The sequence below is a fragment of the Electrona antarctica genome (genome assembly GCF_951216825.1).
Source record: "Electrona antarctica genome assembly, chromosome: 11".
NCBI lineage: Eukaryota > Metazoa > Chordata > Actinopteri > Myctophiformes > Myctophidae > Electrona > Electrona antarctica.
Window position 1 is genome coordinate 33,691,919 of NC_136792.1, and position 12,615 is coordinate 33,704,533.

The 12,615-nt window shown below is 44.6% G+C and overlaps 1 protein-coding gene across 1 annotated transcript in view; it reads left to right on the forward strand.

Annotated features, from left to right (window-relative positions):
* The window catches only part of nectin1b (nectin cell adhesion molecule 1b), a 121,053-nt gene that overhangs the window by 85,253 nt on the left and 23,185 nt on the right, over window positions 1-12,615 (forward strand). The window contains exons 2-4 of the mRNA XM_079514635.1: window positions 1,247-1,612; window positions 5,074-5,373; window positions 7,038-7,155. Coding sequence (XP_079370761.1) covers window positions 1,247-1,612; window positions 5,074-5,373; window positions 7,038-7,155 — 784 coding nt within the window. The remainder of the gene's footprint in view (window positions 1-1,246; window positions 1,613-5,073; window positions 5,374-7,037; window positions 7,156-12,615) is intronic.

Sequence of the window (12,615 nt, forward strand, 5' to 3'; positions counted from 1 at the left end):
GCACCTCCAGGCTTTCATTGAACTATTTTACATGTGGGGGAAAAAAAACGAAATAAAGTTGGTACGAGGCAGCCGTGGCGCTGGCTAGGCTATAGGCGAGCGGTGAACACGGCCGGCGGAGCGCTGAATGAATGATTTCACGTCCCCTTCCTCCTCCCATCTCATCAGAAACGCTCCTCCGGTGAGTTGTACACAGTATGTGTGTCCATTATGGTAATAACAACTCCCCCGTCGCCGCCACACACCGGCATACAGACTATCGAGGTTGCTGTTGTGGCTGAAACCTCTTATCTCCAAATTGCACTTAAGTTACTTCGTCGCACGACTGTGTTGAGCGGAAGTAGCGGGAAAGTAGCCAATCTACAACCTCACAACGGTGAAGTGTGTGTGTGGGTTTTATAAATATTGAGCCAATGAAAAGCGCTTGAAGAGCTTGTGACTAAGTAATAACTAAACTGAATCCTTTGGAACTGAAAAGTAACCGTTTTGGTCATACAGAGGTTTCTACCCAACATTGATGAGATGGAGGGGGTGGGGAAGCACTCGCCGTGTGTGCGTGGCACTGCGTGTGTGTGTGTGCGTGCGTGCGTGCGTGTGTGTGTGCGTGCGTGCGTGCGTGCGTGCGTGCGTGCGTGCGTGTGTGCGTGCGTGCGTGCGTGCGTGCGTGCGTGCGTGCGTGCGCGCGTCTGTTGCCAATGTGATCGAGCATGAGGTCTGGTGCAGAGCAGCCCACGTGAACGCACTACGTATAGCAGGCCCGAGTTGACTCATTTAGCTTTCATTGCGTGTGGTTGGTATTGACTGCAATGGTTCTTGGGCTCTTGTTAATCGTAATTAAATGCTGTTTTTTCCTACCCTCCTTTTTCTTTTAGTAACCTCCTGTTTCACCTTTTTATGTTTTTTTTTTCTTTTCGTGAATTAACTTTGTCTCATACCACAGTGTCCCACAAAGGTAGCACAACAAATAGGAAAAAAGCACTGTGCTGTGATGCATTGTGAGCTTGTAGATGTGCCTTTTTTTCTACTTTTGTCCTTTTATGAGTTAAAGTGCAAGTCTTTACATTGGCCTGTGGGAGTTATACATGTTGAACCAATGAAAGTATCCACAAGCGCTTGTGAGAAAGTAATAACTACATTTGGAACAACGGTTATTTTCTTTCCACCATCGGACATACAAGGTTTCCACCCGACGGCAACATCTTGTTAATCGTAATCTAATTGTGTTTTTTTTCTTCCTTCCTCTCAGCTGCCGAGGGACAGACGGTCCAGATGGAGTCGACGAAGTCGGGCTTCGTGGGCTCTCAGGTGGAGCTGCGCTGCATCTTCGTGAACAGCCAACCGCCCGTGAAGATCTCCCAGGTCACCTGGCAGAAGTTCATCAACGGCACCAAGCAGAACGTGGCCATCGCCAACCCTGCCCTCGGCGTGTCCGTGCTGGCGCCGTTCAAGGACCGGGTTAACTTCAAGCACGAGGCGGTCCGCAGCTCGCAGCTGGAGGACACCACCATCGTATTCAGCAGCCTGCGGCTGTCTGACGAGGCGGCGTACATCTGCGAGTACACCACCTTCCCCGCAGGGAACCGCGAGAACATGGTCAACCTCACCGTGTACGGTAAGGACTAAGAATGCGGGTGGGCCACGCGGGCACAGATGGATTTGTGTCAGAATTGTCAGGACCTGTATCTTTTTCACAATTAACACCCCAAACGCCCAGGGTTATTTAATCCATTCAATCATAGCGTGTTAAGGTACTTTCAAACGGGCAGCGATTAACACGACTAGTAATTATCTAGGCGTACTGTTATCTCATTATCAGTGAGACCTGCGTTTTTTTATGTACGCACAGAGAAGTCGAGGGGAGACAACGCAAGCATATTTACGTGGTTACGTGGGCGCGGTCCCGTGAAATTGTCGCTCGTGTGCTCGTTTTGTGCACACGCCCGCAACTGAACGGTCCTGGATTCTGTTTTTTTTACGCTTGCATTGTCGCGCCCCTCTTGAGCAGACCTTTCCCGTTTTCCCAGCTGTTCTACCACCTGTCTACATTGAATGTTAGATGTCACCAGACATACCAGTTGGCGAAAATCACTGATCATCTTGCTACAACTCATCGTTGCTGTTGGGCTGAAACCTCTTATCTCCATATCTCTCTTATTTTCGTGAATGAATGCCCCACTTGATCATACTACAACATCACACATCACGTTAGGTTGTAAATAGTAGAACAACGCGGCACGAAGCAAAGCGATTTGAGCTTGTTGATCTGCTTTTTTTGCTATTTTCGAATTTGAATCAAGAAAAGTTACAGTTTTGGACATACAAGGTTTCCACCCGACAGAGATGTCAACCATTAACATCACATCTCCATGCATCTAATTATACAATTAGTAATTCTCAGGGGGAAGACCTCACACGCTCCCTCCCTGCAACACACAGTAATATTACGTTGTGTAAATTGTAAATTGGGGGGGAGGGGGGGATAGAATTATAGTATACCTAAAAAAAAGAGAGAAAACAAGTTGAAACGGGAAAAACAACTTGTAATAATCCCTCTTGTTTTGTTTTTTTTGTTGTTGATGAGAAATGCCAGGGGTTTTGTTTTTTCGTCTGGCAGACAGGCAGCTTTGAAAGGGCTGCGTGTTGACTCTGATTAGAGATCTAATTAGAAATTAAGTGTCACTGTGTTTTTCATTAAGCTCCGGCAAAGGAAAAGCACTTGGCTGAAGTAGTCCCTGTTGTCAACTCCAGGTCTCCCATTTCTGTTCATCAAGTCTGCCCCGGCTCCATTAGCACTGCCTTGGCGCGTGGAATGTCAAGAACCTGAGCATAGATAGATACTTCACAGTGTTCAAAAATAACTCTTCACGAAAGTAACATAAGTACATTAAGCCATTCAGGCCTGATGTCGAAATTAAAAAAAAATCTTCTAAATCCTCCAGTTTTCTGAAATAAATATTTTCACGATTTTTCTAAAAATAGCAGACCTACAAGCTCGTAGCGCGCCACTCGGTGGCGCGCTATGAACTTGTAGATCTGCTATTTTTCAATAGCTAAATTATAACATAATGTTTAAAGCACTGTTGGCTACTTATGTATAACATTGAGGGACTTTTACATTACTTGAGTATTTCCATTTTCATACTCTACTCCACTACATCTCAGTGGCAAATATTGTACTATATTTTATTTTTATACTGAAATGATTTTCAGTATATTTGCTGATTGTTTTGTATTAATACAAAACCCTATTCTTCAACTATTTCAAAATAGCCGATCTACAAGCTCAAAATGTGTTTGCGGTCCCATAGTTGTGAATTTGTAGACCACCTATTTCATTTTGAAATATCTTCACAACAAAATTGTGTATGTTTACTTTTACTTTTGTTACTGTAAGTACAGCTTGATGACAATACATTTTTACTTTTACAGTAAAATAATAATAAAATAAGTTTACTTGCTTGTAACAGAGTATTTCTAGTTTCTACATTCTGATATGTCTACTTTCTCTTAAGTTAAAAAATAATAATAATCCAAAACTGAAGAGGCTTCTTCATATCATACAAATACACACTTCATAACTCCCTACAGTTGTGCAATTGCTCGAGCTTAAGGCAGCCTTTTGATGTTCTGTGTGAGCAAATTGGTAATTGGCAGCTCTCAAAGGATTTAAATTGGATGACTGTACATTTGGAAAGGCAAATGGCTTCTGCATCTGTGTAAGCATGTGTCAACTGATTTGGCTAGAAAGGAAAGAAGGCAAGTCTTTCCTTGATTTTAATCACCGCTAAATTGCCTTTTCATCACAACCCCAATAATTGTCTCCACCAGGCCGAAGGCATGGGGGGAGAGTATGTTTTTCACTCCGTCCGTCCGTGTGTCCGTCTGTGGACAGCTAATCGCTGGCATCGTTGGCTATAAATGGCCCTTTCAGAACGTCCGGGCCACTAGATGGCCCTGTTGGAAAAAATGCTAATTTCACATTAATCGCCTGTAGTAGTACTGTTTTGTAATGATTTGGTTGATGTCATTGGACTGGCCCCATGAAGTGAACGGAGTTGTCGTAACTCTGTCTTACTCTATGGCTCTGGGCTCGGCTGGTCTGCAAGCAGTTCACAGCTCGCCTCGTAACTCTGTCTTACTCTATGGCTCTGGGCTCGGCTGGTCTGCAAGCAGTTCACAGCTCGCCTCGCTCGTCCTGCGGAACGTACGCCGCTCGCTCACGTTCAGAGGCGAGACTGCTTTGCATGGCCGCAGACATGTTCCTCTTATCATCCTCATTCATCAATTTAATTATAATGAACCTGTGTGGCGACTGCGAGACCACTGGAGTTGGCTGGGGTATGATGCAGCCAAAAACAAGGTATTTTGTGAGCTCTGGAGTTCAATGCCCACATGACATAATCCGAGTTGCCAACAAGTTAGAGAAAAGTCAACGTGTATGAATGAACAGAAGTGTGCATTGCAAGTGCATTGCTGTGGTACTACGGTGAAAATGATGTCATCATACGACGGTCTCTCTTAAACACAGATCTGCAAGCATGCAATGCGTCGCATTTGTGACACGTTTCCACATTCTGTACCACATCAATGTATTTGTTGATTAGCTGCAGCTGTGTGTGTGTGTGTGTGTGTGTGTGTGTGTGTGTGTGTGTGTGTGTGTGTGTGTGTGTGTGTGTGTGTGTGTGTGTGTGTGTGTGTGTGTGTGTGTGTGTGTTTGCGTGCGTGCGTGCGTGCGTGCGTGAGTGCAGCAAGTAATTCCCTGTAGAAACATAGTGACTTCTCCCCAAAAGGACAACTTTATTTTTCCATCCTGAATGTCCAGCCTATTATTATTATTTCATTTTGTACAATAACTGCAAGCCAATGAACCAATCGGTAGTTCCTTCATTGTTGGTTCTGGTTTCTCCGGTTCCATGTCCCAACCAACCCTAATTGTGAGTTAAACTGCTGTATGAAATGGATTGCTTCAATGCAAAAATAAACACACAGAATGTGGTCACAAAGCAAAAAGAAATATTTTAAATTCCCATCCCTAACTCCGATCCGCCTCGGCCTCTCTCTCTCTTCCTACAGCTCGACCTATGACCCTAATGACCTTGACGTCGCCGACTATCGTGGCGAGGCCGCAGAAACGCAAGATGACGGTGGCCACTTGTCTGTCGGCCAACGGGAAGCCCCCCAGCGTGATCAGGTGGGACACCAGGCTGAAGGGGGAGGTCCAGTTACAGGAGACACGCAACGCCAACGGCACCATCACCATCCGCAGCAACTACATCGTGGTGCCGAGCCGCGAGACGCACAAGCAGAAGCTCACCTGCATCGTGACGTACCGCACCGAGAGGATCATGGAGAGCGTGGTGCTCAACGTACAGTGTAAGACAGTGCATTGTTGATTTTGTCATTTGAGGAAAAAATTATGTTCGTCTTTTTTCACTGACAAAAAACAAAATTAAAACTAAGCTATGATGACTAAAACTAAGACTAATGAGGGACTAGTGGAGAAGAGATCCAGTAGAACTAAAAGAAAGTTATTTTATGTTTGGTTGCATGCTGAAAATGGCGGATCCAGGCCTGCCAAAACCACTTTGTCCCTAATGTGCTGCCATAGCTGAATGGTTAGAGAGGCATGATTAGAGAGCCCGCTAGGGAATCCGGGGGTCCCTGAACAAGACACTTGACCCCTAACTGCTCCCCCCTCCACTCTCCTCTGTGGGCAGCACAGACGAGGATCGCGGAACCCCTTAGCTTAGCTGGCAACATTTTCAAATGGGTGCCAGTTACCAAATGGGTGACGGATTTGACCATAAGTCAAAGGGTTCACATGTCGAGGGTACCCGCAATTGTGACGTTGCATGCTCACTTAGGGGGACGAAGATCACATATTAAGCAATTGCATTATTTTTGGGTTCAAATTACTGTACATTTACAATCATTCTGCGATTCATTCACCGTATTTTACATAGTTAATAAAAATGATATAATGGACAGATTAAAGGACCACTTCACCACTTTTCAACATCTCTTCATATAATTGGTCCTCACTAATGTTCATGATAAAACACCACCATTTTTTCCTACTCAGTCTGTGTCTCATAGGAGGGCTTTGGGCAGTTCGGACACCTGTCCACCAGTGACATCATCATTAGGCAGATTTTTTTTTAAACAAGATTTGTTTTAACATATATTTAGATTATAGTGAGAACGATGGCTTCAACTTTTGCATTGCAACTTTTCAGGAAAAGAAAGCCTGCCGTTTCTATTAGCTTGGATTCACCATCGATGATGTCACTGGTGGACGGGTTTCTGAACTGCCCACAGCCTTCCTATGAGACACACACTGAGTAGAAAAAAATGGTGGTATTTTATCATGAACATTAGTTAGGACCAATTATAGGAAGAGAAGTTGAAAAGTGGTGAAGTGGTCCTTTAATCATCCCTAGTCTCAAAGTAGTCTCAAACGCTGAGTCAAGATATAGTACCTGTCCACCATCGCAGTCTGGGGGTTCGAATCCACCGCGGTGCACCCTGCTTTGTCGAGCATCTCCGAAGACAATTATCCCGTGTCTGCGGAGGGAACCCGGGTGGTTAGGGTGATATTTGTCACTGCACGTATTCCTTCGGGCTGGGGCGGCCCCTGTCAGCAGGGTGTAAGGAGTAATGTGGCTCTACGTCCTCCCGGTGGGGCTCCTCACTGGCAGGTGAGTCAGTAGGATACAACGGCAATGACAAAACACAAATGTGTGTGGAGAGGAATTGATTGGCAAAGGGTAACAAAAACAGGGGAAAAAAGAAAAATAACTTGGTCACGGTGTGACAATGATAAGCCTACTGTACTGTACATGTGTTGTTTTGTCAACTGAATATTAGCATTAACGTTATACGTCATTATGAGAAGGAGGCAGAGTCAGTACCTACCATATTGAGAAAGAGAAAGGGAAAAAGCTAAGAAACACGTGTTTCAGTGCACACTGTTTCAGTGCATGCATGTCTGTTCGTCAGAGACAGATTCTGACAGAACCCCCCTGCCTTTGTTACAGATGAACCTGAGGTGAAGATAGAAGGCTTTGATGGAAACTGGTTCCTAAATCGCCAGGATGTTCAGCTGACCTGCAGAGCTGACGCTAACCCTGCCGTCACCATCTACCAGTGGAAACTGTGAGTGTTATCCAACTCTCCTCACTCGCCTCAAACCTGTCTTTTTTTCTTTCTTCTAAATTTCACAGCAATTTCTTTATTATTATTCACTATAGTCCTACTAGACCCCAGGAAATTACATCTGGTTGCGACCGCTAGGTCGCACTTACTATGAAAACGAGCAGTGACGCTGTAACGCATCAGGCTGCTGCTGCACACACACAACACACAGGGCACACGCCACACACACACACACACACACACACACACACACACACACACACACACACACACACACACACACTTTCGAGCAGCATTGGGCCAAACACATGAACGATGAACGAAAAATATGGCGTTAAAAAATTAACGCATTTAATCACACCTTTGTTTTAACCGCAAAGCGTTTCTCACTGGGCGCGTTTCACAAGTACTGAATAGGCTGCTGCACGCCTGCACAGCAGCACTCCACTCTACAGCTCCGTCAGTCAGACAAAAAGCAACAACAAAGCCCAAACAAATCAATGAATGAAGAAGCCGCTTATATCGCTTTTGCTCCGTGGATGGGACATTTACATTTAAAAGCAATCGGATGGACGCGTGGATAACAGCATGGTTGTGTGCAATATCGGAGGGAAAGGTTCCATAATCCATATGACCAACGTTAGCTTCCATGCTAGCTGCTTCATATCTCACAGAGGACACCGGAGGCTCGCGGTGATTTCACCACAGCACGAAGCTGTCAAGCTGTCCTCAATGCGAAGCAGCAAGCACGGAAGTCCGTGGTCAGACAATGGTCTGCCCTAACCCCATGTGAAATGCACTCCCCAGCTAGTTCATTCCACATTTTTTTATTTTATTCCTTTGTCTTAGTGTTTTCCCCTAATAAAGTTGTTGTATTTGTTTTCTCATGCCCCATTATGTAAAGCACATTTGAGTATTCATATAGAGTCTATATACTCAAATTCCGGCAGAGTGTATCAGCCCTAGCGGTCGCTACTCGCCCTTAAGGCGTCGTACTGGTGTAAAAATATATATATACCGGTATACATATTTTGCCACTTGTTCGAATGCCCAAACTAAAGAAAGCAGCAAATGAAAATGTTTTAACACTTTTACTTTCTCTAATAACAACCTAAAACATGAACCTTGGTTGAAAAAAAACAAAGTTGTCCTTTACAAAATACCACCAGTGAATGAATGGCTGCGGGGCCCAGAACCACATAGCGAAAGCAATTTGATATGTAGCCGGTGGAATGGAGTTCTAGTTCTCTCCCAACATTTTGTTCCGAGGCAGATACAACGGTGTAATCTTCAAAGATGAATGCATGCTTAACTCCTTTCATCCGGATGGAGTTGCTTCTCCATTTATTTGTTTGCTTATAACATGTGTAATGAAGATAAGACGGTAGACTCCAGGCGACGCACAATGGCCCTATTAAGGCATCCGACAAATCCCCTCCTTTATCTGCTTGATGGTCACAGATACCGGGAGACAAATCCAAACACAACCTAGTTTGCTTTGCGTTTTTTTTCTTTTTTTTGCGCATGCGTGTGCATGTGTGTTTTCTCCCTTTGTAGTCTAAGTACTGCCGTGTAGGTAACAAGCCGGAAAGTGACACCGCCACTGCTCTGTGTACCCCCAGGGAGCACTGGAGGCAACACTCTGGCACTGACCCAGAGGAGGGATAGGGGAGGCGGTTCGGGTTGAGTTGGAAGTACTAGGGCTGCATACCAAAACTGGCGCTGTTGTTGGGCGAAAACCTTGTATGTAACAAACCGGTTAACTTTTCCGGAAATGGCAAAAAAATAATCTGTGGTCCAGGGTACATAGTGCTTTTAATTGGTTCAGTATTCATGAAACCAGGGATGGATTATAGCTTGTGCACGTGCACAGAGGCCCTGGCACTGTGCACGTGCACAGAGGCCCTGGCACTGTCACTGCCAGCTGAAAATCTACTTTTCGATTAGTCAGTCGGAGACCCCTTGGTCCGTTTCATCAAGCCTACTGGAGGACATGATCCACTTTCAACTTCCAGTAGGGAGATTTCAAAATAAAGCCTGTGATGTCTAATCACATTACACGTTTCTAATTGTGAAAAGAAAATGTCACTGTTATTTTGAAAGCCTCCCAGTTGTAGGAGGAAATCCAATTTAGCAATGTGACGCTTCCCGTGGTGATTTTGTGCACAAGGCCCATTTACTTTAATCCGTCCATCCATGAAACCCACAGAAAGACTTCCAAAAGTAACACATATAGCCAATGTGCATTATACAACAGGTCCCATTATACAACAGGTCCCATTATACAACAGGTCCCATTGTGACATGTTGTGTTGCCTAAGTCAGCTCTTCATGACTGGCCACCTCTGGTAAAACGGCCTACGTTCTAATTGCAAATTATCATGCTGCTCCCCCCCCCCTCTCACCTTTGACTGTACGTAATGCCTGTACTATCAGCAATCTTGCTAATAAAGTATTCAATCAATGCACGCACACACACACACACACACACACACACACACACACACACACACACACACACACACACACACACACACACACACACACACACACATGATCATGCCAGAGGAATAAAAGGCAGAGGCATGTTGGATTTCCAAAGTCAAGGATGATCTCACCGAGCAAACCTACGTTGAAATTATCTACTTTGACTAATGGCATGGAGGTTCCTGCTATGCTCAGAATGTTGCCGGCTGTTTAAATGTTGAGGATCGTGTGTGTCACGAGATGCAATTAAACCGCACAATGGTGTGCCCTAATGTGACGCGATTTGCAATCTTTTATTTATATTGTAGTGCATTATGGTGTCAGCGGGAAAGCCCAGCGGGGGGACAGCTCTTTGAATGTGGAGATGTCCTCACAGTGCATGAAGAGTTCCCCAAAAATGAGAGCATTTAAACAGCGAAGACTGAAAGATAAATGTAGCAATTTGTGTTGTAATTGCCCAATGAAAGGCTTGGTGGAGGAATGTGTCAGTGGACTGAGTGGATGTGGATTAATAGACCATTGTGCCCCACGCAATATCTGTTTCCAAGGGACACTGTTGGATCTTAATGAGGCATGGAGTGTCGCCCCCCGTTTTGTTTAACTTTTTTTGTCATTGACTGCTTTCAGACCAGAAACACATGTTTATATTACTATGCTATTGAGGACAGAACATGTTTCGGGTGGCGTGTGACAACATTGCCACACAACTACACAGTAGATGTAAGATAGGGAAAACTCCAACACCAAGCCTAACCTCTGAATGCATAATCCTAAACCAAACCCCAATCTTTTCCTAATTGTAAAGCTAACACCCCAACAACAGTTCTCTGGTGAGCACCAGGAAAAATGTCCTGCCCATGTCTATTTCTGCCCATGTCTATTTCTCAAGTTCTACTATACTCATGGGGAGGATTGTCCCTCAAAATTGTATAGTAATACACACACACGCACATGCACACTCACACTCACAAATGCACAGTAGTTGAGAATGAGATCAGATAAGAGAGATCCGTTTTTGGTATTTTATCCGAGGCAGACAGTGAGATTTGGGGGAGATGGTGAAGAGGCCGAGAGCACCCGGGTAGAGAGAGGAGGATGAAGGGTTGGGCTGTTGCTGACAGATAGGAGAGGACGGCCTTCGCTGCCTTGGAAACAAGGCACCGAATCCGTTGTGAAGTTTCCCTCCGGGCTGCGTTGTGGAGGTCAATGCAAGGCTGCGACGGAGCGAGAAAAAAAAAAGGGCTTGCAGGATGCCCGCATAAACAAAGCGAAACAGCTGAATCCTTATTATTTGTTGCTATTCGTTATTGAACAATAATGTTGTCAAATACAATTCGAGATTCAAAGCTGTATCCGTGGTTCTATTTCGGTCAGTGTACCAGTGATACCAGTTTGTATCGAGTTGTTTTGGTTTAGACTCGACATGGCGGATGCACCAGAAACCCAAGTTTTCTCGCTCTGAATTGCAGCCTTTTTCTGTTTCCCAGTGATTTTATCTTTCTCTATTTCCCTGCCTTGTATGAAGCTTGCAGAAAGGCTGCCCGCAAAGTCCTTCTGAAGAAAGCAAGTCAAGACAACTTAAATTTTCACAAAAGGGGTTAATAGGAAACCGTAATGAAGGGTCACAGGAATAATCATGCAACATGTTGAACATTGCTGCGAGACAACGTGAGGAGCGAGGTTTGATTTTTGTGGAGACAAAGTAATTGCTGTGCTTTATAGTTAATAACCTCTCGAGGAGCTACTTTACTGGTGAGTAACATGCATTGGTGAAACTGTGGCGCTCTGGTTATCGCAACAAACCATCAAACTATAATGCTAAATTAATGGAGTTCTTTGAGGGTACATCTGTGTTGCATGTCTCTTCATTTTCCCTCACAGCGCGAAATCAACTTAAGTAGAAAACACAAAGGGAGCAAAGTTATTAATTAATTTTTTCGATCAACAGCGATAACCGCTGGTAATTAGTTCTCTGTTTGTAGGTGTTATTTATAGACCTAATTACTGTATGTAATTAGTCCTTATTCAATCCATATCGGTCATTAACAAGATCAAGTACAAAGCAATTGACAGGAGGTGTGTAATACCATGCTCACTCCCTAGGCTTACAGTTGATCTGGAAAGACATTAATATTAAGTACTTAATATTATATCTCAAGTTGATCACATAAATAATTCGTACTACATACAGAATACCCTACATGTACACACACAATCCCCACAAATACATGGACGAGTGCGCACTCACTCACTCACTCACTCACTCACTCACACACACACACACACACACACACACACACACACACACACACACACACACACACACACACACACACACACACACACACACACACACACACACACACACACACACACATCTCAAGGCATTCTTGTCTATTTGTAGCCACCAAAGACTCAACATCACTGTCATGTTCTGTCTTGGTTGCCTTTCATCGCGGCTCTCTTCCTCTCTCTCTCTCTCTCTCTCTCTCTCTCTCTCTCTCTCTCTCTCATTCTCTCTCTCTCGCTCGCACGCACGCACGCACGCACGCACGCACGCACGCACGCACGCACGCACGCACGCACGCACGCACGCACGTCCGTGCATGCACAAATACAGACATCTCTACCACCTCAAGAGTTGCATCGCTCTCAGCTTTGCTAGCATTTAATTTCTGTCGCAGATCAATCGCGCCTCTGCAGCAGTCAGCAGTTGATATAGACCTGCGAGGCCACTGATTATTGAGTTGTGACTTAAGAGTATTGAAGTGCGTGGCAAATGTTTCTTTTGCAAAAGAACAAAATGTCACTCTTAGAGTTAGACTATTAAGAAAGAGGAGTTTCATATGTCATGGATTAGCTTTTTCTCCATGGGTCATTTCAATATCAAGGAAAGTAGTTAGAAACTGCTGCTTTTGGGACCTCCTGACCATTATCTGGTCTCATCACATCAATGAATATATCATCTCTTGA